We start from the raw sequence: 25,588 nt of genomic DNA, 5'->3' as shown, positions 1-25,588 counted from the left end.
ATCAGTGACATTTCCCTTCTAAATCTGACACAAATGAAGTGCAGTGCTCTGGAAAAAGCCATTAAGTGCAAAGCCTCGCCTTTACTCTGCTCCAGGTATTGCAGAACAAGATCTAATGGCAGCCTTTAGCTGTGATTTGGCTTTGATAGCATCCACAGGATAGTAACCCCCCAGGATGCCACGAGCCAAATGCTTCCAGCCTTGCACAAGCCATTATGTTGTGCAAAAACAGAAAGTGAGACTTGTTCTTTGCTGGTGTTCCCAGATGCAGCCAGTCAAAGATACAAGTAGGAAAACCTATAATGTGGAGTATTGGGAAGCTGAGTGTAGCTGTATTCTTATGTCTGAGAGGCAGCAGCAGGTAAAGGTCTCACTCATCGTGGGACGAGTTTTTACAGCCTGACATCCTCCTGAGAATTCCTGTGGCAGCTCTCAAAGCTGGGTGTTAACTTGTTTTTCTGCATATTTGAAAATGTTTTTTCGATGGGAGTGGAAAGCGAGCAGCACTGCACAGGAAAAAGGAAGGACTGGTCTTGTTTATGTCTCTGCCTTGAATTTCTCTGAATAACGTGTTGTCAGATGGACGGAGTCATCAAATGGGTGTAACTTCCTCTGCTCCCTCCCCGTGTGCCGTGGCTTTGAAAATAATGTCAAAAGGTTAATAGGAGCCAGACTGCCTTGGGGGGGTCCCTTGTGCTGAAGCAGTGAGTCTTTAAGGAGGTTTTTCTTGGGGGAAAGACTGAATAGGGGAAACTTTTTCTAGGCAAATGCATTACCAGTACCTGGACTGGGAAGCACTGTTGTCTTGGAAACTCTGTGCACTGAAGCTGGATATGTCAGATTTTCAAAATTCCTTTTGCTTTTTCTTCATGGACCCCGAAATAGAAGGTTTTTTTATGCAGTCAATGTATCTTTTTCAATTGCTTTGATTTATATTTAGCCCTATGTTGTGAAGTTCCAGTGCAGTATTTTTGATCATTAACTCTCCTAGTCATGTTTAGGTTAAGAGTCTACTATTCAGTGGATAAATCTGCTTTGGGTATAGTCTTGTGAGTTATAATCTTACTGAAAACAAATGAATAACCACAGATAAAAGTGTATTTTTAATGAGCAGTTGTATTAATAATGGGAAAAAAATGTCCTGAGAAGGTTCATTAGTGGCTCACTGATTCCACTCCCAGCTGTTGTATAGTTAGTTCTGACTGAAAGCTCTTGATAGTTTTATTGCCCTGTTTACAGAGCATGGGATAAGATATTGTTTCAAAACAAAAAGCTTTGTAACCCTATCAGAAGGGTCATTGTATACATTTATGATGCATCCTAAAGGTGTGTGTCCAAACACTTGAATTCATATAAGCATCCAGACAGTCATTGCCCTGTGATTTTCTTTATCCTGACGTGATTTGGAGAGGTTAGAGTCTCAAAATCTCTTTTGACTGTTAAAATTTGGGGTTCTTTTCTAAAGTTGGAGGAGGTGCTGTCTGCACCATTGTCTCACTGCAGGGCAGCATTGCCCCTTGCCAACATCTCTCTTTCCATCACTCAGGATGTATTTGTGTGTCCAAAGAAGGGCAAACAAGCTGGAAAGGTTCAACCTATAGAAAAGGATAGACTGGATATTAGGAAAAAATCCTTCATCATTCACACAAGGTGCCCAGGGAAGTGGTGGAATCACCATCCCTGAAGAGATGTAAATGACGTGCAGATGTGGCACTTGGGAATGTGGTTTAGTGATGGCCATGGCATTGCTGGGTTAATGGTTGGACTCAATGATCTTAGAGGTTTTTTCCAGCCCAAATTCTTCTATGATTCTATTTGACCCAGAAACCCAGGCTGAAAGAGGAAAAATGGAAGTAGCTTTATTATTGCCTTTCACCAATGGGTGCCTGCTGGACCACAGCTCCCTAAATCCATAATTGAAGGACTGGGGAGGCAAGGGAGATATGAGTGAAACACTTCTGAGCACAGAGGACTGAGCTTCTCTCTCTTCTCCATCCTCAGGTGACGTTGTGGACATCTACCAGCGGGAGTTCCTCGCGCTCAGGGACCGGCTGCACACGGCCGAGCAGGAGAGCCTGAAGCGCTCCAAGGAGCTCAACCTGGTCCTGGAGGAGATCAAGAGAGCCCTGTCAGAGAAGCAGGCCCTGCGGGACATAAACCGGACCTGGAGCAGCTTATCTGGTGAATAAACAGGCCTTGAGGATCTGGGGTGTGCTGAAGCTGTTTCTGATCAGGAGGTAGAGAGGTGTGTGTGTGCGCAGGGCTGCGGACAGGACCTGCTCTTGTGTCCCCCAGCACGAGCAAATTGTGGAGTTCAGAGAGACTTGGGAGCTCTTAAACTCCTGTTTAATTAGAGGTGCATAAGCATCATTAAACACGGATTTGCCTCAGCTGAGGATATTTGCCAATTTGCTTGCTTACAAGCTTTTTTCCTCCCTTGCAAGTCATACACTCTGTTTCCTATGGCTGTATTCAACCCATATGGAAAATGGATACCCAAAGAGAGGGGGGAGGAAGGAGTTAGGCTGGCTGAGCACCCCTCACCAATTTATTTGTTCTTTTTTTTTAAGTTGCTCGGTGAAAGAAAATTGGATCTCAACAGAAAGATCTGATTTGACCTTCATTTTATCTTCATTCTCCCCTCTCCTTCCCAAATATTTTGGGACTTCTTTAAGGCCTCCTGGCTCCTGCTGAACTTTAATTGGGTTTGTGGTAGCATGTTAAAGGTTGGCCTGATTTTTTATAACCCAGCAGTAGTCTCGGGTGGCCAGGCTGCTGTAAGAAGGCTTTTTGCCTTGCAGTCTCTTCCTACCTAGCGTGCCTTGCAATTGATTCCCTTTTCCTTTTTAAGACGAAACCAAGTTAAAACTGTGGAATATCACCAACAAGAATGTGCTGCACCTTCCCACCATCTTCCATCATTTGCCACATTTGCTGTCAAAGGAGAACAGTCTGCAGCCAGCCGTGCATGTGGGACAGGGGCGCACTGGAGGTAAATGGGAATTAGTGCTGCACTGGTGCTCTTCCTCACCTTGGTGCCTGTCCCTCCCTTTCCTCCGGGCCTGGCTGTGGTACAGATACCAGCAGGACTGGAGGAAGGGCTGCATGCATCATGCAAGCTTCCTTGGTTGTGGTGACATGTGGGGTGGGTGAGCCATGTCACGCCTGCAAGTCTACAGGGGAGTGCTGTCTGTGCTCTTGACTGGCCCTAAAATGTTCTTGATGCTTCTGCCAGATGTTGTTTGCTGCTTTCCATATCCAGAGTGCTCTAGACTTTGCCTGGAAGGGTTTCAGATGAAAGCATAGTTTGTAGGGCGCTTCATGGAGGCTGTAATCGAACTAAGGAGACAAATCCCATTGGTAACAGGACTTTGGTTACTTCGTGATTCCCCCAGCTCCCAAATCCCAACGCCAAAGACCTGACTTGCACCTGCTAAACTGGAGTGCTTTTGGCCATGGGAGGGGTTTGGAGAACAAGAGCTGATCTTCAAGTTGCTGTTCACAAGTTGAAAAGGCCCCTGGGAGGGGGAGGGATTTGTGGTGTTTCCTTAGAGATCATTCTTTCAGGGACAAAAAGCAAGAGCATATCTGACTGCCCGTGGGTGCCCTGCCAGCCCAGCACGCTGGGGTGCTGCTGGCTGGCACTGGGCTGAGGACAGGAGTGTGGGAACCCTGCACAGCCCAGGAACCCACCAACATGCTGCTCACTGCTGGTTTTTAATGGCAGAGCCTGGCACTGCCCAGGTGAACTGTCATGGGAGCAGAGCAAAGTGTCCAACACAGCCCCTTCTCTAAAATCTCTCCGTGGCCCTGGACAGTGTCCGTCGTGATGGGAATCCCCAGCGTGAAGCGGGAGGTGCATTCCTACCTCACCGACACCCTCAACTCCCTCATCTCAGAGCTCACTCAGCAGGAGAAGGAGGACTCTGTCATCGTTGTCCTCATTGCTGAGGTAAGACAGAGCTTTGCCAGTTTGTCCCCTTTCCCTGGCCCCCATCCCTCTGTCTGCCAGACTCGGTGCCAAACAGGATGCTGCCCACCCAGACACCAGCTCTCCCACTTGCTGGGTAGATAAGCCTGGCCTTGGGCTGCCATCCAGTGGGATTGGCAGGTGTGTCTTGCCCAAAATGAAATGCTGGTTGGGCCAGAGAGGATCGGGGTGTGAACAGGCAAACATGTCCTGTTAGCAGCTACAGGTGTGGCACAGCTCACCTAAACCATGATGCTTCCGCAGGGTGCTTGAATGGATATCCACAAAATGAGCTGGAGCAGCCCCATGACCAGGAGAGCTCTCAGACCTGCTCCTGCAGCAGCTCTGTTTCTCCACATACCTGTAACACACACTAAACCCCTCTTGAAACCCAGGAGTTGGTAATTTGGGGTTGAGACTGATATGCCTCTTGGTATTGGTGCCTGGAGCCCGGAGTCAGTTGCTGAATCCAAGGGCTAAAAAGCCTTGATACGTTAATCCGCAAGAGCTGCTTTTATCTATGGGTTTAGAAGGTTATTTTTCTCCATGGCTTTCCTCTCAGGATTATTTTCTTGAGCCTGAAGTGCATTTGTCTTAATTTCCAGAAATCCGGTGAGAAAGATAAACCTCAGTAGCCTGTTACTGGGAGCGGAACAAAGATGAATGTCCGGGTTTGCTGCCTGTTTACCCATAATTTGACATTTTGAGTAGCATTTGGCCTTCAGGGCTCTGGCTGGTATTTTGTACAGAGAGGAGGTGTGCACAGATGGGTGCAGCCCAAGGGGCCCAGGACAGAGTTTGGTCCTGGCTGTCATTTGTCTCCCTTGGAGCCAGGACAAGTTTGGTGACTGTTTTTGCAGTGGGTAAGTTGAAGCCTGAGAGGTTTTAAGCAACTTTACCCAGACCAGCTCCTGTTTTGGACTGGACTACTTTAGTTGACTTAAAAGTAAGGTGCATTCTGTGATGGCAACTTCTGATTTTCCTATGATGAGGAAAGTGAGCGACAGATAAAGTTGTTGCAGATTCCTTTGGCCAAGTTTGGTCTTGGAGCTGCACAACATCCTTCTGTGCAAGTGTCTGCCACTGCTGTGTCTGCTCTGCCTCTTCCCAAAGTGTTTCACCATGTACCTGCACTTGTTAGAGCTCCTTGGGCACAAGATTAAGAGTAAGTAGTGGAGAGGGTGGAACCTGAAGCAAATGTTGTGTAATTTGGAGACTCAGCACAAGTGCAGAAACTGAGTGTCCTTTCTGGGATAGGGACTTCTCATTCCCAGGTGCCACTGCTGGCCACTGCAAGTGTCATCCACAGTGGCTGGGCTGCCCAGGGGAGCAGGGGCATCCTCAGCTGCCTGAGGGGAGCCCTGGGGTGAGATGGCTGGCTTGGCTGTCACCAACCCACTGCTTCAGACACTTGGAGTAGAGCTGCATGGTTCTTGCCAAGACCAGGAGCATCTTTCCTGCTTTTGTTTTTCCCGTTGCTGTTTTCTTGGCACGCTGAGATAAGAATTCAGTCCAGCACTGGGACTCCAAGCCCTGTTTAGGAAAGGGACCTTTTCCTCTCGAGAAAACCCTCCCTTGTCTCCGTGCCAGCACAGAAGTGCTGGCTCAGCCTGTGACACACATCCCGGTGTCTCATTCTCACCTCGCCCGGCGCCAGTGCAGCAGCAGCTGGTCCCGGCTCTGCGGTGCTGCATCGGCAGATCCACCCAGGACCTGCAGCCTCATGGTCCCTATGGCTGCCCAAGCCAGTGCCACCACCAGGAAACAGGAACAGATTTTGCTCGTGGGCCCTGCCCTTGGCTCTGGGGATTTGTTTCCCTGTCACTGTGCAGACAGTTTCTGTCCAGTGCCTGTCCCTGTACCTCACCCTTTGTCTCCCAAATGTTCTGGGATGCCACATTGATTGTGGGAACAAACTGGGGCTTTAGGAAGAAAAGTGTCAAAATTAACCTGAAATGAAAAACTTATAAATAGACCCCTTATAAAGGGCACAGAGTATTCTCTGCCAAGAATATTTTCTTGGATGCAAGCCAGCATGCATAGGGAAAAAATAAATAGCCCAGAGGTTAAAACTTGTGCAAACACTTGGTGCTGGCTGGGGCAGAAGTGCCAGGAGAGCACATGGGAAAGATGTGCAGGATCTCGTGTCCTTTGGGATGGATGTTGGCGTGTGATGCCTTTGGTTAACACTGCCCACAGAGGAGGGCTCCTGGGAGCCTGTCAGCATGTGAGAGCAGTAAAGCTAGATAAAAGGAGACATGAAGGTGAATAAAGATGATACAGATGTGCTGACAGTACCCCGGGGTGTGTTGAAGAAGATTTCTGAGCCATGGGGGACACAGGCTGAGGCTGAAGGGTCTAACACTGCTTTTCTTTTGTTTTCAGACAGATCCACAGTACACAGCCGGAGTGGCAGAAAATATCAAAAACTTGTAAGCACTTCCAAGTGGCTTCAGTGTACAGCCTGTGCCTGCAGCAAGGCCAGGGAACGGCTTCATTAAGGAGAAACACACTTTTCTGCTTCCCTGTTGTATTTTGTTGTTGTTGCTTGGGGTTGTTTCCTCTTTTTAGACTTTGTGCTGTCCTTGCTAATGCTGCTTCCACTTTCTGCTTGTTCTAAAATGCATCCCGTATGTAGCTTCCAGGAGGCTGCTTTGTGCTTGAAGTTTTTAACACAGAGGGTCATTTCGTTCTGTTTTGCTCCTTCTGCCCTGGGGCATTGTGAGGGGATGGATTGTTCAGATTTACAGCTATCCTGGCAGTTGTTTCAGTGTCTGCTGCAGCCCTGTACTTGCTCTGTGCAGTTTGGGCAGCGTAGTAAGCACACAAGAATGCTCCTGCCTTATTTTGCTTTAAAATCCACGATCCATCTTTCTTCCCACTCCAGCCTGTTTGTTTTCCCCTTGTTCCAGGCTCTAGTTACATTTGTCTCTGGTGCTGGCTGCTATTTATGTCCTGCAGCCTCAGTGGCTTTTGCAGCTTCGGCTGTGGCTGTTTGAGCAGGAGCTGGTGATGGATTATTAACAATTATTAACCACGAGCCGCTCCAGGCGCTAACGGCACCAGAGCTCCGAGGCAAAGGGAGAGAAAAGGTGGTGAAGGAGGGGCCGTGACTCCCGTCCAGCTCCTGCGGCCGCTCCTTGCCAAAGGATCGCGGTCGCCGCACGGAGGAGAAGAGAAAGGGCAGCGAGCGCATCCTGCCAGCGCCGCTCGAACCCGAGCCAATGATGGCAGAGGGGCTGGGAGCAGCGTGGGGAGGGCTGTGCTCCCGGGCACTTGCAGAAGAGCTGAAACTGAGCCCTCCATCTTGCGGTGCAGGGGCTGGCAGGGCTCCCCTCCCGTGCCTGCGGCAGGAGGACGCGCGCACCGCGGGATAATGGACTGATTGTCCGATGGCTCCTGATGAAATTACCGGGCGCTGCTGCAGAGAGTGCCTCCGCGTACAAGTCCTGAAACTTTAATTGGCTTAATGATTTGATTTCTCATCATCCCCCTCTCCAGTGCCTCCTGCCCCTCCCTGAGTCACTGAAATTATTTTTCTTCCTAATAGAATTGAGGTGGTGTGGGGCCAGGGCAGGCTGGGCTTCTCTCGCAGGAGGGAGGAAGCCCTTGCTGCTTTACTGCAATGTTTTGTCAGCTCAGTGAGAAGCTGCTGTTTCACTGCTGCCTGGAGAAGGGAAGATTTGAAAATGTTAGCTGAAAGACCTGCCGGTCCCAAGGAAGGACTAAGGAAGGGAAAAAGAAGTGAGAAGTTTTGGCAGTCACCGCTTTGTCTCCCTTTGCCCCATCTCCCATCCTCCAGGCTCTGCACAAACAAAGGAAATCAGCCTTGCACCAAATGTTCTCGAAAAGGCAGTATAAAAATAACTGGTTTTCCTGCTTATCTCTCACAGTTAGAGCAGTCCCAGGGTATTGCTTGTGAGGCTGATGTAGGTGCCTGCTTCTCAGATGGGTGACATTATTTTCTGTTGGAGTTCGACTCTTTAAAGGTTTCTTAGCCACGTTATAAGAAAAGTAGATGCTGATTTTATCAGCATAAGAGAGCTAGGTAGACTTCCTGCTGGCTCTCTGAACTACAGCACAGCAGTGCTTTAAGGAACTTAGCAGAAATGTATAGCACAACCTTGGCAAAATTAATTTTAATTACTGATGCATTTGGAAAATCTCTAAATGCCTGTAGTGCCAAGTCCTTTCTTTGCTGAACTAGTTTGCAGGTCATTTAATCCTGTAAAGAGTACGTGGTGCTCAGGGCTGGTCTTTAAAGCTGACCAGTGTCTGTGTGCAGGAGGGAGGAGAATGCTGGTGGGGATCATAGGCACGTGGGGCTATTGAGACTGTGGGAGGGAGAAGATAACTTAAAAAGTCCATGTCAAGTCCTGCTGATGTCTTCTGATGAGGCCTGAAAGTGCACTAGACACTAGGGAAGTTATACCTTAGAGGCTGTTTTTTGTTTGGTTCTGTGGCTCAGTATTTACCCAGTGATTTGGTCTACAAAATGTTGTGTCAGGCATGGAGGTATTTGGAGATATTTGTTTACTGCTGCTTTTCTCCCTCAGATTCCCGAAGGAAATACACTCAGGTCTCCTGGAGGTAATTTCCCCATCTCCACATTTCTATCCTGATTTCTCCCACCTGCGGGAATCCTTTGGAGACCCCAAGGAAAGAGTCAGGTAAGAATGAGTGAGCTTATAAACAATCAAGCCCTGAATTAAGGAACTGTAGCAAGTTCCTCTCTGACTCCAGCAGGGAAAGCTCTTCTGCAGGGCCAGGCAAGGACTTTAAACTTGAATTATCCAAGATCTGGAAGGACACAATTTGGTGACAGGGAATGAACTGGCTCCAGTTTTTCCAGGCTTGGCAAAAGCCTTGTGGTGTTTCCATCACAAAGTGAGGAGCTCATTTTAACCCAAATTGTCTTCATTTCACAAGTCCTTGAGATTTCCAGTAACTGTTAACTGATCAGGGACCAAAGGGAGAGCCATATGCCATCCTCTCTGCCTCCCAGGGCTGTGCCACCTTCCCATCTCCAGGCCAACCTGGGCAGGCTCCCTGGAGCAGCCACTGTCCCAGCAGAGACTGATGCTCCCATTGTCTTTGTCTCTTGCAGGTGGAGGACAAAGCAGAACCTGGACTACTGCTTTTTAATGATGTATGCCCAGTCCAAAGGCATTTATTATGTGCAGGTGGGTTTGGTACTGGTGCTGGAGGGAAGATGGATGTACCTGTGAGTTCACTGTATTGGCTTGTACCAGTAGAGAGAGAGCAAAGAATATATCCAATTCTGTGATGCAGCAGAGTGGGGGAAGGTTTTAACCACATAGGTTCAAAAGCTGGGTTTTTAAAATACTTTTAGACTTGGAAACCTCCCACTTAGGAAAGGCAGAAGTTCTTGTTTCTTTTACCTGTTAGATTGAGTGAAAAAAAAGTGCTTGGAGCACCTTCCAGAATAAACTGGGTCTGTGCCAAAGCTCTGGTCTATGTTGTGATTGCTCTGCATAGAGAGAGGTTGCTGGGACCTGGATGGGACATTGGCACTGTGCCCTTTTGTCTTGCAGCTGGAGGATGACATTGTGGCCAAACCAAACTATCTCAGCACGATGAAGAACTTTGCCTTGCAGCAGCCCTCTGAAGAGTGGATGATTCTGGAGTTCTCTCAGCTGGGGTTCATTGGTAATGTTCTCCCCCACTCCCCCCAGTTCTATCAGGCACAAGGCACAAGAGCCTGCTTGCTCTTGCCAGCACTACATTCTTGGCCCAAGAAATTGTCCCCACAAGATGGTAAAATACTTGGACTTGATCCCCTCCTATTTTTGCAGTGACCCTTGTGTTTGCACAGGGGAGAAAGATCCTCACAGCTGGTACTGCTGATGCTCACTTTAAGTAAAAATAAACCTGGTGAGTGGCCCAGCCAACAGCCAAACAGTTTAGATATGGCCAGTAGCTTTTAGGCTGGATGGGATCTGGATTTGCCTAAGAGTGTGCAAAAGGAAGTTTGCATCAGCCCAGAACTATTTTGGGAACAGCAGTACATGGTTGCAGTAGCAGCTTGATCTGTTATTTTGGATACTGGTTTGATTGGCTTCAAACTTGTAGCTCTCGGGGCAGGAAATGGTCTGTCCTGCAGCTGGCTGCATTTTTCATCCTTGTTTCTCTTTACTGAATGGGAGAGTTTTAGACCTTTTGATACTGTTATGACCTGTGAGACTCTAATGCTTTCTAATTCTGCAACAAATATTAAATCCGGAACTGTATTAGCAATGTCAGCAGTGCTGGTACATAAACAGGAGCCACGTGTTGTTTCCTTTACACAGATAGATGCAGCTAACCTCCACAGCCCAGTCTCCCAATTTTTTCTTTCCCAGCTCTGATTCTAGACCATTTCATACCATAATTCCTCTCTCTCTTTGTGCTCTAGGAAAAATGTTCAAGTCTCTGGATCTGAGTTTGATTGTGGAGTTCATCCTGATGTTCTATAAGGACAAACCCATTGACTGGCTGCTGGATCATATCCTCTGGGTGAAAGTCTGCAACCCTGAGAAAGATGCAGTACGTAAACAACCTCTGTTGGAGGGAAATGTTCTGTTGTGTGTGGGCAAATGTACGCTTGGCTGTGCCTCCAGAGGTTCTTTTCTGTGAGCTCTGGTGCCAACTGACTTCGCACCAAGCCGTGCCATCCCCGTGGAGCATGCTGCAGGGTGTCCTTGTGGATTGTGTAAGTGGAGACCTCGGAGTTCAGGCTTTTGTAGTCTGCAGCTGCCAGGAAAGGCATTATTTCTGCATCTAAGCACTAACAGGGTATTCCTCCTGCAGCCCTCGAGGACAGGAGTCATTCCCATTCTTCTGTCTTGTTTTGCATTCTGGTGTGCTCCTCTCCCTGAAGCCATTTCCCACTCGCTGTCTGCAACCCCAGAGTAACCTTTGATGCTGGATCCATGGGCTGTACCTGCCTGGAGCACACATGGACACTGCCCAGAGAGCTCACTCCTGACAACCCAGAGAAAACCCTCCTTGCACTGTCTGCCAGAATGAAGCCAGATCACACAAAGCTCTTGTCAGGATTTCTAGGAGGGTGCAGAGAGGTGAAATGGGCTCTGCTTTTGTGCTGCCATTCCTTTTGCAGAGCCATAAGCCCCTGTGCCCTGTGGAGGTTGTGTTTGAACTCCAGCAGCAAGGGGCTAAAGCGAGTGGGAAGGGCAGAGGAGGAGTGTCTGTGGCAGCAGATGTAAGATGAGCTCAGCACCAGATACTCTCCTGTCTTCTCTCTGAACATACTGTATTTACAAATGCTTGCTTGCCCTCCTCCCCGGTGGAGAACAAGCAGCAGAGTCGCTGTGCAGAGCTCAGAGCCAGTGGCTTAGAACAGACTTCATGGTGACAACCATATTGTGGTGATTAACGCCAGAGCAAGTGGCCACTCTGGGAATTAGTGTTGTATTTATGTGCTGGGGGGATGGGCCATCCTCAGTGCTCTGCAGAACTGGGGCAAGGATGTGGTTTAATTTGGCCTGATTCCTGGCAGAGGACATGGCATGGGCTCCAGTACCCCTTGTGCAGCAGGACCAGTCTCAGATGATGTCCACAGAATCCTCCTGGCAGCTCAGACCATGTGCTCAGCTGTGACAGAGCAGTCCCCAGGACTGTCTGGCAACCCCACAGCTATGGGTAAAGCCGGATGGGTGGGATGCTGGGATGGAGCTGGGAATGATGCTGCTGTCTGTGCCCCCACCTTCAGAATCCTCAGCTTGAGCACTGATTAAATGCAGATCCTGCTGCGCTGGATCATCTTCTCCTTAACTCATCTGTGCTCATCTTTTCCTACCTGATGGAACCAAGGTTTTCTCAGGGGAAATTGCAAACCTCTTAAACATGTTGCCTTTTTAAAAATTAACCTACTTTCCATGTGGATTTCTGGCTCCTTTCCCCCACTGTTTGCATGATTAACTCTGCACAGCGCCCTTTCAAACATGACTTTCTCTTGTAAATCCCACTGTGCAAAATCAAATTGGTAGCGGGGAGGATTTGTCGTTTTGATTGAAAGTTTGTTTGACCTGAGCTTTTGGTAAGTGCTTTGCCTGCTCTGGGTATATTCTGCTCTTTCTTTTTTAACTAATTTTAGATTTACCTGGGGTAGATCTGTGTGAAAGGATGACCTTCTTACCACCAACTGAGCTGTTCCCCCTCCTGGCTTGTCTGTGACAAGGCTGCTTTCAGGAAACATTTCTTTAGCAGTGCAGGAAAAGGGGAGAAAGATAAATCAGGAGATGCTGTAGCTGTCTCCATTCTCCTTCCTCCTCCTCTCCCCATCCAGAGTGAGATAGCCATGACAGAGTCACATCCACAATTGCTGGCAGTGAGTAGGTCTGTCCCATTAGCATGGCTAGTTTTAATTTTCTAATGTAACGTGAGCTGGATTAGGGGATTATCTCTTTTGCAGCTCGCAGGGGTCATGCCTGGAATTTCCCAGCTCCTGGCCCGTGGTGGGGGCTTGGTGTGGCACCGTGTCTGTTCCAGGCACCCGCCGCGGGATTTCTGCCGGGTGGGAGGCTGCAAGAGCAGATGGCATTAAGGATGTGCATGCATTTCTTTTCTTGGAAAAAGCCAAAGTTGGATAACAAATACCCTCTCCATACAGCTTTTAACCTGTATTTTTGTCCTGCTCCCCCAAACTGAGAGAAATGAGCTATTTTAAAATGTGAGTTCTCATCTCCCCACGCTCTCAGTGATTTTCCCTTTTGTCCTGTATTCCCTCTCCATCGTCTCTCTCCCTCCACTCCATGGTAAATCACTGCCAGGATCACAGTTGCATCTCCAAGTTTATTTATGTGGCGGATAGGCGTGAAACAGCCCAGCAGCTCTGACGATGGCACGTGCTGTACATCTGCTCACAACTCCTGCCAGCAAACTGGCAACTGCCCATCCAGAGAGAGCCCACACTTGGTACCTGTTCACCTGGCTCTGAGTCATCCCAGGATTGTTGTACCTTCAGGCATCAGGGATTCCAAGCTCTGAGTTGTAGGAGAAAGGCTTTCCCAATAAGCCAAGGGGCAAAGGAGACTCAGTTCTCTGGCTGTTCCTGACAGCACAGAGGGGATTTGCTCAGCACTCTCAGCTGTGCTTGGCAAGGAGAAATTTGGCTTTTAAACCTGGACCCTGCCCAGCAGAGCCTGGGGGTTGAGGGGCTGAGAGTCACAGTCCAGTTTCTCCAAAGTGTGGTTAAAAGCTCTCTTGCCAGATTAGAGCCTAAATGCCACAGAAGGGCATAGAGATGGAGGACTGTCTGCCACTCCTTGTGCCCCTGTCCATCGCTCTTGTGGGCCACAGTGGCCTGCAGAGGTTGGAGCCTGGGGCACTGTGGGGCTGTCTCATTTCAGAAACACTGCGACAGGCAGAAGGCAAACCTGAGGATCCGCTTCAAGCCCTCGCTCTTCCAGCACGTGGGAACCCACTCCTCCTTGGCTGGGAAGATACAGAAGCTGAAGGTGGGTACCAACTCTCTGCCCAAGCTGCAGGTGGCTTGGCCTGCAGACACCCAGGAACTGGCTGCTTTTGGGTGGGGACATCAGTGACAGCAGCTGGTGGCAGCTGGATTTCTGTGAAGTGGTTGTGTTTTATTCTGAATTACAGTGAGCTCAGGTAGCTCCTGCTCCTCAGAATGGCAGTGACATACACCAAGAGTCACTGCAAGATTATAAGCCTTGGTACCAGTCCTGGCCACCCATCCTGAGTGCCAGGCCACGGTCCAGGCAAGTGACTTTGAAGAATCTACTGAAAAACCTTGGAGCAGTGACTCCTGGGTTGGTATGATTTCCTTCCCACTCCACTTCATGTTCCTGGGATTTGGTGATAGGCAAATTAAAATTCACTGTATAAGAGCTGGAATTGTTGAGGTGTGTTTAAACATGAACAAAATGCAGCTTCCCACAACTACAAGTGCAGAATCCATGGACAGACATCCCTGGGCTGTGCTGTCTGTGTGATCCCCGGGGAAATGGATGGTATAATCCAGTTTGTATCACAGAGCAGTGCTGTCAGGCCATGTAATCCAGTCATTTTATGCTATTGTCAGCCTCCCAGCTGCTTTCTCCTCAAGTGTAAAGACTGTTTCCAGAGCTCCTGGGGCATGGACAGGCGTTCAGGGACATTTGGACAATGAAAGGCTCCTTGGTGTGCTGGATCAGAGCGCAGAGCAGGGGTGTTTTTCTGAGCTGCCACTCCTGAAGCAGTGTCCAGGGATCCAGTCACACATTCCCCTGCCTGGTGCCTTGCCAAAATTACTTCCATCTCTCATCCTTCTGTGCCCTGCAAATCACAAAATTTTAATTTGCAGTGCCTTGTAGCTGGGGCCCTGGTTCCTCACGAGCCAGAGCACCTCATGGCCCCTCTCTGCCCTTTTACTTTGTGCCCTCCAAGGACAAGGACTTTGGAAAGCAGGCACTGCGGAAAGAGCACGTCAACCCTCCTGCTGAGGTGAGCACCAGCCTGAAAACCTACCAGCACTTCACCCTGGAGAAGGCTTACCTGCGGGAGGACTTCTTCTGGGCCTTCACTCCCACTGCCGGGGACTTCATCCGATTCAGATTCTTCAAACCACTCCGTATTGAAAGGCCAGTGCCCGAGGGGTCAGCGGGGGTGTGGGGGCAGCCCAGGGCATGTGGAGACACTTGACTTTGCTCTTCTGGCAATTTAAATCAAATTTCTTGCCCATCTCCTGCTTGGCTGCCCAGGAGGAGGGAACAGTGCTCTTCAGGGGAAGGGTAATTTGACCCTTTCTCGGTGGGGCCACCTTTGCCAGAGCCCTTTGCTTTCCTGCACTTGTGAGTAGTCCATGGTTTAGCTGATCTGGCACAGAAAGTCTCCTGCCAAATCGTGCTGTGGGCTCTTTGTGAAGGTGCCTGTTAGGTTGAGCTGTTTGATGATTCAGGTGGGGTGAAAGCCATCACGTGCCCCCTCGCTCAGTGTGCCTTTCTGTGGGTTTGGTCTCTGTCACAGGTTCTTCTTCCGCAGCGGGAACATCGAGCACCCAGAAGACAAACTCTTCAACACGACCGTGGAGGTTCTGCCGTTTGACGTAAGCGTTTGATTGAGATTTGAGGTGAGGGTGGAGTGGGAGGCAAAAGAGGTTTGAGAGGAGGGAACTGTGTAAAGCCATCAGGAAAATCTTTCCAAGATTTGAGTGCCTCTTACAGGTGCTGGCAAGAAGCCAGAGGGTCATGCCTGGTGTGATGGCACCTCAGGAGCAGGGTGCTTTGCTGAGCACGGCTGTGTGAGCCATCCCTGCCTGGGGATGCTCCAGTGGGTGGGATGGCTGCAGAGGAGGGATGAAGCCAGAATGGTGCAGTGGAAACAGCAGCGTGAGGACTGCAACTGTCCTCTTGTTTTGGACATGTGTCTCCGGGTGCCAGGAATGGGACGAGGTGCCAGGGTTTGCTGGCAAGGACAGCTCTGGGGTTGCTGCTTTTCCTTGGGGCTTTTGGGTGACTCTTGCCTCTGGTCTTGCAAAAAATTCCTCTCCTTCTGCAGAGTCTACAATCAGATAAGGAAGCCTTGCAGGAGGGAAGAGGCACAGTCGTCAAATACCGCAGGACAGCGGATGGCTACGTCCAGATAGGTACAGGGGGTGTGGGGTGGGAAAGTGCCTGCTGGCTTTGATAACACAGCCCATGTCCTCACCTGCATGTCAGTCAAGAACCTTAGAGCTGTTTGCTTGGCAGAGAGTAATTTCTGCTTGCCAGGAGCCAAGTTGGAACAGGATTTATCATTGTCTCCTCTCCTCCACTGCCCTCACTCTCAGACCAGGTTGTCCTCAGATCATTTTCAGTCCTGCATTTCTGCCAGTCCTGCTCAGAGCTGGGACCAAATGATGCTGATAATTTGTTTGCTTACCCTGGGGTTAAAAACCTCCACCATGGGCAGTTTTGCCATCTCTGTACTCACACCACTTGCAGGTCAGACTTTGTCTCTTGCCACCTGAGCTTGTTTTAGTGCTTGCCCTGCCCTTGGACAAGAACAAGCAATTGCAGCCTCCAGAGAGCTGCCAGTGTGTGATACGGCCCTGGTGTCCCTGATAAGATTTCTTTTTTTTTAAGTAGACAAATAAAATAAAGATTTCCTGACACATGCAGTGTTTTGCCATTTTCTCATTCCTCTCCATGCTGGCTTGTTTCTCCCAGTTGCATTTTCAAAAAAAGAATAATCAAACCCAAAAAGCATGTCAGGCCACTCTGTCCCCTTTTGCACAGCAGTGATACGTGACCAGATACTCCCAATACATTTTGTTTTGTTTACCTGATTTGTGTTCTCCAAAGTGTGGCATTTTGCACTGTATTGCCATCCACACTGCTGGTTTTTAGCCTGTTTGGTGTTGGGGAGCTGCAGGCAGGGGCTGCTGGGGCTGTTGGTGGTGCCCTGGGGGAGAGGGGAAAGTGGAGGGGCAATGCCACAGGACCATCCCCGTGTCAGCCACGTGCTCTTCCCACCAGGCTCATTCTCCAAGGGCGTTGCAGAGGGTGAGGTGGACCCGTCTTTCGGGCCACTGGAGGCCATCAGGCTGTCCATCCAGACCGACTCCCCGGTGTGGATCATCCTGAGCGAGGTAAACCGAGCTCCCTCAGCACCTCCCCACCTCTGCCCTGCTCATCGCTCTGATCCCATCCCCCTCTTCTTGCAGATTTTTATCAAAAAAGCAGAGTGAAACGGGCATGAGGCAGAAGGGACACCCTCGTGGATCCCTGCTCCTGCTCCCTCCCTCCCGCTCCCTGCTCCCCGCGGCGCCTTGCCCGGACCAGGACAGCGCAGGGCCGGCTGCCGGGGCACCACTCGCCCGCAGACCGCGGCAAAGCTGCTGCTGCTGCTGCTGCTGCGCCATCCCCAGCGGGGCTGCGGGGCCAGGACGGGCATCGACTTCTCCTGAAGAGGAGCAGAAAGCAGAACCCAACCCCTGTGCGGAGGGGTGGCTTTGCTCCGCTCCCTCGGCCCCTCGGGGTGCTGCTGCTGCTCGGGACACACGGACACGGGACAGTTTGGGGTCGGGATGAGCTTTAGCCAGCGTGGGGACAAAGAGCACCTTCAGCCCCAGACAGGCGCAAATCTTTGGCTGTGTTTGGGGACAGAGCAGGTCACGCTGAGTCCTGCCAGCTGACCCCACCGGCACGCTGGGATGGAGGCGGCAGGGCCCGAGGTCTGTCTCGCCCTCTCCCAGGCAGCAGTCCTGGCCACAGCTGAGGATTAAGTGAGGGCAAAGACTGACCCTCCTTCAGCAGAGGAGGAACGAATCCAAAGGGGTTGGCGCTATGATTATGGCAGGGAAAACAAAAAAATAAAATATGCCACACTGTGCCTGCCAGCATTGAACACAGCCCCTTAACTCACAGTGAAGTCTCCAGTGTCTTCATGCCTTGAGATTGAGTGCAGAAACTGTCTTTTAAATAACTAATTCAGTTATTGATTGATATGGGTTTTTTGGGGACGGAAAAAAAAAAAGCAGAGGTAGCCCAGTTCAAAAATAGTAGGGATTAGTGTAAATCCCAATGTCCTTTCAGCTATACACTGGAATGCATTATACTACTTTAATGTTCTGTATTTTTTATTATTGGATACATTTGATTTTTCAAGTACATCTCTCTATATAAATATATAAAACAATGTGCACTGTAATAAAAGCTAAATTTAAACCTTTGGCGCAGTAGTGAGAGTCACTCGCAGCAGGGCTGCTTTAGGCACCTGTGAACCCCAAGTTCACAGTGGAGGGTGGAATCTAGGGAGGGCAAAGTCTTTTTGCAGAGTTGGTGGTAAGTGAAGCTGGGGTAAAGTAAAGGTCATTTAATCAATCCCAAACAAACTTCAGTACTTGGCTAGGGTCAGGCTTTTCCCCAATACTTGGATGTGGTTTTAGGCAAGCTTACCCATCATTTTCAGTTAATCACAGCAGCTTTTCCTATGAAACCCAGTCCCCAACTCAGATGTTCTCACACCAGTCTCTGAGTGCCTTTGACAATCACAGGTGATTTCTAGTGAGAAAAAGAATTTATTTTTTTATATCCATGGTGTGATTCTTCACCATAGATCATTACAGCAGTAAGGAGGAGAGACGACAGCATGTGGGTCAATCTGTGCTCCATGAGGCAGAGCCAGAGGCATTTTAGAGCAGACAGTGCTACAAAGCCCAGCAGTGAGGCTCCTCAGCAGGGGCAGGGGCTGGAAAGCATTTGCTTTCTAGAAGGGAAATTATCTCTGAAGAGCAGAGGAGTGCCAGCGTACATCTCCCTTCTGCAGGGAATGCAGCCAGGGAAATATTCTCTCTGATGGTGCCACATAACTGGCTCCCCTGTGCTGGGGGCAAACAGTGGGTTTTGGGGGAGCTGTGGTCCCCCTCACCAGGCACCATGGAGCTGGAGAGGCCACACCAGTGCTGCCATCCACGTGGAGGAGCTGGGCATCAGGAAGTGTGCCAGGAGCCCAGCCAGTGCCAGCCCCAGCAGAGCCCAGAGCAGCCAGGCACTGGCATACAGCGGTCCCAACCTGGGTGGGAGAAATCACCATCAGGCACAGCCAGCCCAGCCAGGGCACGGGGCACTCTGGCAGGGCTGTGAGTCCCCACCCCCCTTTGGGACAGTCAGGGAAGAGGTGACACAGCCATGAGCACACAGGGGCAGGAAGGGGGCAGGAGGAGGTGGTGAAAATCTGCCTGCAGTCCCACCCATAGGGTGGAAGTCTGTTCCAGGGCCAGGTTCTGCTCCCAGGCTCCCTGGGCAGGTTTGGGTCCATGGTCCTGGCAGGTCCTTACCGTCCCTGGGCAGCCCCGGCGTAGCCCTGGAAGTACCTGAGGCGGGTGTAGAGGTAGAGCAGCCCACACACTGCAGTCACACCTGGGGGGACAGGGGAGCTGAGCTCTGCTGGGCTCAGGATCCCTGACACTGCTGGAGCTGCATTCCAGCACAGTCCCCCCAGCAGATGGGGCACGACCAGAAAACCAGACACGGAGTGATTTGGCTTTTAACCACTGTGGGAGTTTAAATGAGTTTTCTGCCTTCCCTTTTTGTGAGGGATGAACTTCTCTGCCCCACAGAGTTGCCCTGGGACTTGGGTTGGCAATGCTCCCTTATGTGGTTTCTCCTCACAACTAAATGGCTGCAGCAACCAAATCCCCCGAGTTCACTTGGTTGGGATAGACAGTGGATGAGTAAATGTTTGGGTTATGGTTTCTTGTTCTGACACAGCTCTGCCTCAGCTGCTGCCATCCTGGCACCCTGGGACAGCCTGACCTTGTCCAGGAGAAGCGGCACAGGGGACAGCCAGGCTCCAGCAAAGGAGCAAGGGCTGCCAGTGCTTCCTCCTCCAGGCAGGAGTGGGCTCAGCTGCTCCCAGCTGGAGTAGAGGCACTTCTTGGTCAATCCAGCTAAAGGGGAAATCTGCTTTCCATGAACAAGAGCCTCACAAGCACAGAGAGAATGCCTGAGTCACAATGGGATTTAAATTGGGGCTGGGGTTTTCTGGTTTGTTCACATGGTTTGGGTTGGAGTTCCCCCCCACATCCCTCTTACCTTGATGGAAGAAGATTCCAGCAACCCAGAGGAGGGAAATGAAGATTGGGAAGTACTCTGAGCAGTTTGCCCTGGTGAGAACCAGAGATGAGAGTTAAAACTGCCTCCTTGTACATCAGAGCCTGGCTAACCAAGGCTGGAGAAGGGAACTGGAAACTCACATTGGAGCAAACTAAAAGAGCTGATGAGAGCCATCACTGTGCTGTGGGAAAGGAGCCTTTTCTGTGATAAAGAACACCCAATGTCTGTATTGTAGAAGAAAAAAAACAGCCAAACAACACACAGCATTCACCCCTCCTGCATTCACACAGCCCTGGAACAACAAGCTGTGGCTGAGATGGAGATTTGTCTCTGCTGGACCCTCGACAGGCTCCATCCCACACACAGCACCACCCCAGACAGCTGCTGCAGCCCAGCTGCTGGGGCAGAGCCCTGTCAGTGCTTAAGGAGCTTTCTCCTCACCTTGGGGGAACACAGCCCAAACCTGGGAGTCACACAAGTCACACACCAAGAAGGAGCCTTCTCTCAGATAAAATTCAGCAGGTGATCAGATTTACTGCCAGGTTTTCCTCCTTTTTCCTTCAGTGACAAAAATACAGATTTTCTGCAAGGGTAGGAGCTGTGCTATTAAACACATTGGTTTTGCTTCTCCCACATTTTGCCATTCTCTAGGCAATTTAATCTTAATGTTGGCCAAAAATATACAAACCTTTGGAGAATGAAGCCAGACTGGGAGCTGGAAAAAGTCTGAAGAACCTTATTCTGTAAATGCAGTTTGAGCCTCAGTGAGGGGAGGCTGCCAGGTTTCAAGTGAGTAATGCATCAATACCACTTTTTCCCAGATTTTTTTTCAATATATCAAATTATTCATTTGTATATTTTTCCACAGGGAAAAGAGAAGAAAACCCACAGAGAAGCAACATCTTCTCAAGTCCAAGTTCCCTGAGGTCACCTTCCCTGCCGCAGCCCATGGCATGACTTGTTTAACACACATTTAATAGTTAAGTATTTAATTAAAAGCCACATCAGCAGCTCCCCAGCTCGCAGAAGCTGATGTCTCCAGGCAGGCTGGCCTTCCATGGTCCCACAGAAGGACTGGAGCTGGTGTTTTTGTCACTCCACAAACGTTTCCTGTGTGCTGGCAAGGGAACGCAGCTGCTTTGTTCGGGATTTAGTGCCGGGCTGGAATTACCCTCCACACCAGCTCCAGCCAATTCCTTTCAATCGCTCACAAAACAGAACGACTGAGATGAAAGATGGAATCTGGTGCTTGCTGGAAGCTGGAGGGATCTGTGAACGTTTCCAGTTTAGCTCCAGCATTGCTCTCTCCATAGGAACAGAGCAAAAAGAAACAGCCCTCAGCAGGGGCCCACGAGTGCTGATTCTCACAGTACAATGGCTTCTGAAAGGGAAAAAATTAAAATGCCCTTGTAGCTGGTTCTGCCAGCAAGGCCCTTTGCTTCAATTCAACAGCAAAACATTACAAGAAAATATCAGGTTATTAATAAAGCTTTGGCTGCTCTCACCATTTGGAGCCAATGGTAATATTAAATTTAATGATTCTAATTGTGAATGCTCTGCACCTCCTCCATACGGCCACTAATTTGTAATTTGGCTGCTTCACAATGCCAGAAGGAGAATTATCATGGATGGACAGAAACACCCCAGCCAAAGTGCTCCAAATCAAAACGCAGACCTTTGCACACAAAGCGTTGAAAAAAAATAATAACAGTAGCAGTAAGTGGAAAGGTGATTGAAGGAGACCAGTCTCTCCCAACAGTGACAGCTGACTCAAGTCTTATTTAGACAAAGTCACCACAAAAACTCAAAATCTTACTGAGCTCTGAAGGTCCGCTCAAACTCAGGGTGACCTGTTGTTTCGGGAGGGGAAACCTTGTGCTTCCGACGGGCGTAGATCACCTGCATTGCAAAATAGGCTGAAAACAGAACACAGGAATGTAACAGACCAGCAGTGTTTATTTAGCCAAGTGTTATCTGGCTTGGAATCAAGCCAGACCTGATATGATCCAGGTCCATAGTCCTGGGCTGTCACACATGACCTGTAATAAATGTGCCGTTTATTTCACTCTCATGCTTTAAATTCTGGTTTGGTTATCCCAGCTGAGTTCCAGTGCTGGGTGACACTTTGCATCATCTCACACCCAGCAGAGTCCTCACTGCTGCTCCCTGGCAGATAAAACACACCATAATACCTTACCAAGTCCACACTAAGTCACAGAATTAGCTCTTAATCTTGCACTTTGTGTTTAGAGTACTTGTGCACCCTCAGCCAGCCTGATGGGAATGATGTGCAACACTTTCTGCTGTTCCCAGTGGGTGCAAAGTATGGCCCATGTCACAGAGGAGCATCCAAACTGCTAAGCACTCAGACAGTCAATTAGAGATGCTCTTCATCATGGCAATAAAAGAAAATGGGGAAGAGGGTGATTATTTCTTGCTCTTCACTCCTGCAGGAACAGCCCCGAGGCTGTCAAGGAGCAGAGGTGCTGCCCATGCCTGCTATCAACCTGTGCCACATTTGAGCCAAGGCACGGACTCAGTGTCTGCTGCATTAGTCCTTTGTATATTTGTAAAGGACATGGAAAGTCACTTCAAAACAATGAAAACTTTCTAACATGGAAATTTGGAATGTTTCACTATTTATTGAAAGCTCCTACTCCCACAGGCAATTGCTGATGCTCTGTTTTATTTGGGTGCACGACTACACTGCTGCCTTTATTGAAAACTCCTATTTTCATACAGGAGAAAAACTAAATTATAAAAACAATTACTTTGGTGGCTGTGTGGTGCTGAGACACTTGAGTGAGCAGAGTCCTCACACAGCAACATTTCCGGAGCATTCCAGAGAGACAAGGAGCCAGGGTGTAAGGCCTGCCTTGGGGACTGTCCTATTGTAACAAAGATAAAAGCAGAACAGCAGGGTAGAGAAGGGGAAGTAGGGACAGATGTTCCAAGATTAAAGACAAGACATGTGCCTGCAGAAAAGCATTAGAACATATGTAGAAAGGTATTAGAAATGTAAATAATCTGATGCTATGTGACTTGTGTATCACGAGGTTTTACTAACAAAAATACAGTCATTCCTTTCAGAACACATATAAGAACAATTAAGCATGTTCTAGTACCTTCCACAGAGACCCAGCCCTAAATGAGAGGTGCTGGCAGAGCAAAGCGGGAGGAACATTCTTGTTTTCCCCTCTTTGATTCATTTGTAGCCTCTCCTCCTCCCTGATGCTCTCAGGGTTTCATCCCAGTCTCCTCTCTGGAAATGGACTGAGCTGAAGTTATAGCACCATGAGCAGACCTGGCTTGTGGCATTGGCCCAACTGCACTGGGGAATGCTCTTCATCCTGCTTTGTGCCATCTGCACCTTTCCTAAGGCAGGATTCGTGTGACTGATGGGTGAGGTAAGAGTCATTTCACTTCGAACCTCTCCATCAGCTCTACACTTAGCATCTTGCATCTACACAGGGCCCAATATTCAGACAAGTCCTACACAGATCCTTGACACTCAGGGGTGGGTGACATACAAAACAACCACCCAAGAGGAGCAGGAGCCTTTTGGAGAACAGCTGGCTGTTCCCCAAACGTGGTGTAAGGGTGAAGAACTGAGGATGAAGAACCAGTCCACAAAAGCATTTCCCAGAACGAGGTGTTGAAAAAACCCACACTGCATGAGCCTTCTCAGCACAGAGCCTTAGAGAAAAGGAGTTCAATCTACTCTGCAGAACCTTTCAAAGCATTGTTTTTTGTGATTCATGTCTCGAGGTTAATCACCTGTGTGGATTCCCATGTGGCTTAGGGGCTCAGCTCTCCCTGAACTTTGCTCCTCAGTGGAAATATTCTTCATTCTCTATTTGATTATGTCCACAAACTTGTCAAATCATATCACAGTTGCTATCTGCCACATTTGAGTGAACCTGGCAAACAAGCCCTCTGGGGCCTGACAGTGACATTGCATACGTTTTCTTTCCTTTGAAGCTATAAAATAAGGGAGTAGGGGAAAAAACTGGAGTAGAATAATTTTGCTCTGTGGTACAATGTTCACCACAAGGCTGGGGCACACATCTACAGAGTGCTAAAGTCAGGGTTTCACTAAACTGAGAATGACTAAATTAAAAAGGGGAAAGTTACTTGAAAGAACACGGAAACTGCAGGTTCCCAGAAAATTCAAAAGGAAACATAAAAATCAACCAACCCTGTACCAAGGTCAGCCATTAAATTACAACTCCTGCACCAGGATGTGATGGAGGAGTGTTTATAGGGATAGCCCGTGTCTGTGCTTCAGTGCTCCCCTGCTCAGAGTGAATCCCAGACCTCTAACTCACCTACAGAATGTCCTTCCAAAACATGCAGAGAAAGCTCTGAAACTCAGTGACACGGGCACACAGATTTCACAGGACTAGATGGAAAGGAAACACAGAGTATTTTGCAATTGCTCCTTGGCTTCCCATACAGAGATCATAAAACCAGGATACTTCATGTGATCGAACAGATAGGAGGGTGCCAATGCCAGCTATTTATCTGCTGGCTTCACACCTGGCTTGTATGCCATCAAAGTAAAATGCTTAATGCTGCAACCTTTAAAAAGTACTTGAAATTCTCATTAAACAAAAATATTTGACACAAAACTGCTATCTAGGGATTTGCTACTGAGGGTTTCCTAAAGGAAAAGGGCTCAGCAGCATTTCTGTAACTCAATTTCAAGTTTTCTTCATGTCTTGTCTTTGCACACTAAACACTCACTCCACCCTCACTTAGTTTAATAACAAAAAAATTCATAGTAGAAAAGTTTCTTCTGTTTGTAGTTGTATGTCTCTGTAAATTGGGTGGAAATCACTGAAAATTCAGAAGTCTATTTTTAAAGTGGCATATTTTGTTTTAAATAACGCTTATATTAAGAGATTTATCATCTGACAGCTAAAAGCACATGATGCTGCTCAGGGATTCTTCTGTAAGCAGAGGTGTGATAGCTGTATGGTGAATTAATACAGTAATAATAAACCCCACAAACCTCTCCTTATAGAATGGTGAAGATTTTAATAAAATGGAGGCTCTGTTCCCATCCCAGACAGGGGAGTGACTGTCCTGAAGCTCAAGGGGGAGAAACTTTGCCCAAACGACCCACAAATAAACAGAGCTTGTCAACAATGCTGCTCCTTCTAAATGGTCTAAACACAATGCATCTATTTAAATTGGAAGTCAGAGTTCCTTTGAAGAGCTCTGTGTCTATTTCTGACCAGAACTTGCACTAGTTTTCAAATTACTGTGCTCTCAGTCCATCTTGTCATCTGCTCTGTGCCATATGAACATGGATATTGGTCACAGAGAAACACCCATTTGCACGTGGCTCTTTCCTATATCCACACCAGGTCTGTCTGTACAGTGACCTCCTCACCAGCACATTTACTAACCTGCTTTATTTTGGCTACCTCCAGCCAGTGCAAGTTACAAATTACCTGCTAAAATTCAATCACAAACTAGTTTACTTTAATAACATCACGTTGAAATTACTTTAAGTCTAAAAGTTTTACTTGCTGGCTTTGAAGATCATTTTAGTCCCTGTTAAATAATGACCACCCTCAGGCATGACACTTCTGCCATTAACAGCCAAAAATTTGTATCACTTTACCATGTTGGAAAACAGCGACTTTCACTCCAAAGATGCTCCAAGAAAAACAAAGGAAGCACATCCCACAAAGTTTAACATAATTAGCTGAATACTGGCATTGTACAAAGGACATTTACCTTGCTCCAGGACCCCCAGAACTGTGACTGTGGCCAGCAGGTCTATTTGATCTCTCATGCTGCTGACTGTGGAGCAAACCCCAGGCTGATGTGCTGGGTACAGCTGTCCCAACGCTCTCTCCCACCACCACCCACTTCCACAGAGCTGCCTCTGAGCACAGGTGTTTCCTCCACCACACCTTAACTCACCTTAACTCTCTCCACACCACGTGGTTTTCCAAAGCAGCCACTCACCAGAAAATGTCTATTCCATTCAGCCAAGTGCCTTTTGCTGAACAATACAGCAGGGAAGAATTTTTACATCAGCAAA

General features: G+C 48.7%; 2 protein-coding genes across 2 annotated transcripts in view; one reads left to right on the top strand and one right to left on the bottom strand.

The window, feature by feature from the left end:
- Window positions 1–17,647, top strand: part of MGAT4B (alpha-1,3-mannosyl-glycoprotein 4-beta-N-acetylglucosaminyltransferase B) — a 50,720-nt gene extending 33,073 nt beyond the window's left edge. Inside the window, exons 2-15 of the mRNA XM_084215828.1 lie at window positions 2,002–2,181; window positions 2,852–2,992; window positions 3,819–3,952; window positions 6,356–6,402; window positions 8,527–8,640; window positions 9,078–9,153; window positions 9,526–9,640; window positions 10,386–10,516; window positions 13,342–13,449; window positions 14,381–14,574; window positions 14,960–15,038; window positions 15,491–15,578; window positions 16,450–16,562; window positions 16,638–17,647. Coding sequence (XP_084071954.1) covers window positions 2,002–2,181; window positions 2,852–2,992; window positions 3,819–3,952; window positions 6,356–6,402; window positions 8,527–8,640; window positions 9,078–9,153; window positions 9,526–9,640; window positions 10,386–10,516; window positions 13,342–13,449; window positions 14,381–14,574; window positions 14,960–15,038; window positions 15,491–15,578; window positions 16,450–16,562; window positions 16,638–16,661 — 1,544 coding nt within the window. The 3' untranslated portion in view covers window positions 16,662–17,647. The remainder of the gene's footprint in view (window positions 1–2,001; window positions 2,182–2,851; window positions 2,993–3,818; window positions 3,953–6,355; window positions 6,403–8,526; window positions 8,641–9,077; window positions 9,154–9,525; window positions 9,641–10,385; window positions 10,517–13,341; window positions 13,450–14,380; window positions 14,575–14,959; window positions 15,039–15,490; window positions 15,579–16,449; window positions 16,563–16,637) is intronic.
- Window positions 17,648–18,339: 692 nt separating this feature from the next.
- LOC311159534 (leukotriene C4 synthase-like) lies at window positions 18,340–25,336 on the bottom strand (the record flags this gene model as incomplete). Its single annotated transcript, XM_084215661.1, has 5 exons — window positions 18,340–18,487; window positions 18,753–18,834; window positions 19,510–19,580; window positions 21,347–21,446; window positions 25,279–25,336. The coding sequence occupies 5 exons, from the start codon at window positions 25,334–25,336 to the stop codon at window positions 18,340–18,342; spliced, it is 459 nt and encodes a 152-aa protein (XP_084071787.1).
- Window positions 25,337–25,588: the final 252 nt, after the last annotated feature.

This window comes from Fringilla coelebs (assembly GCF_963513975.1).
Source record: "Fringilla coelebs genome assembly, chromosome: 15".
Taxonomy (NCBI): Eukaryota; Metazoa; Chordata; class Aves; order Passeriformes; family Fringillidae; genus Fringilla; species Fringilla coelebs.
This window is presented reverse-complemented; position numbering and strand designations above follow the sequence as displayed.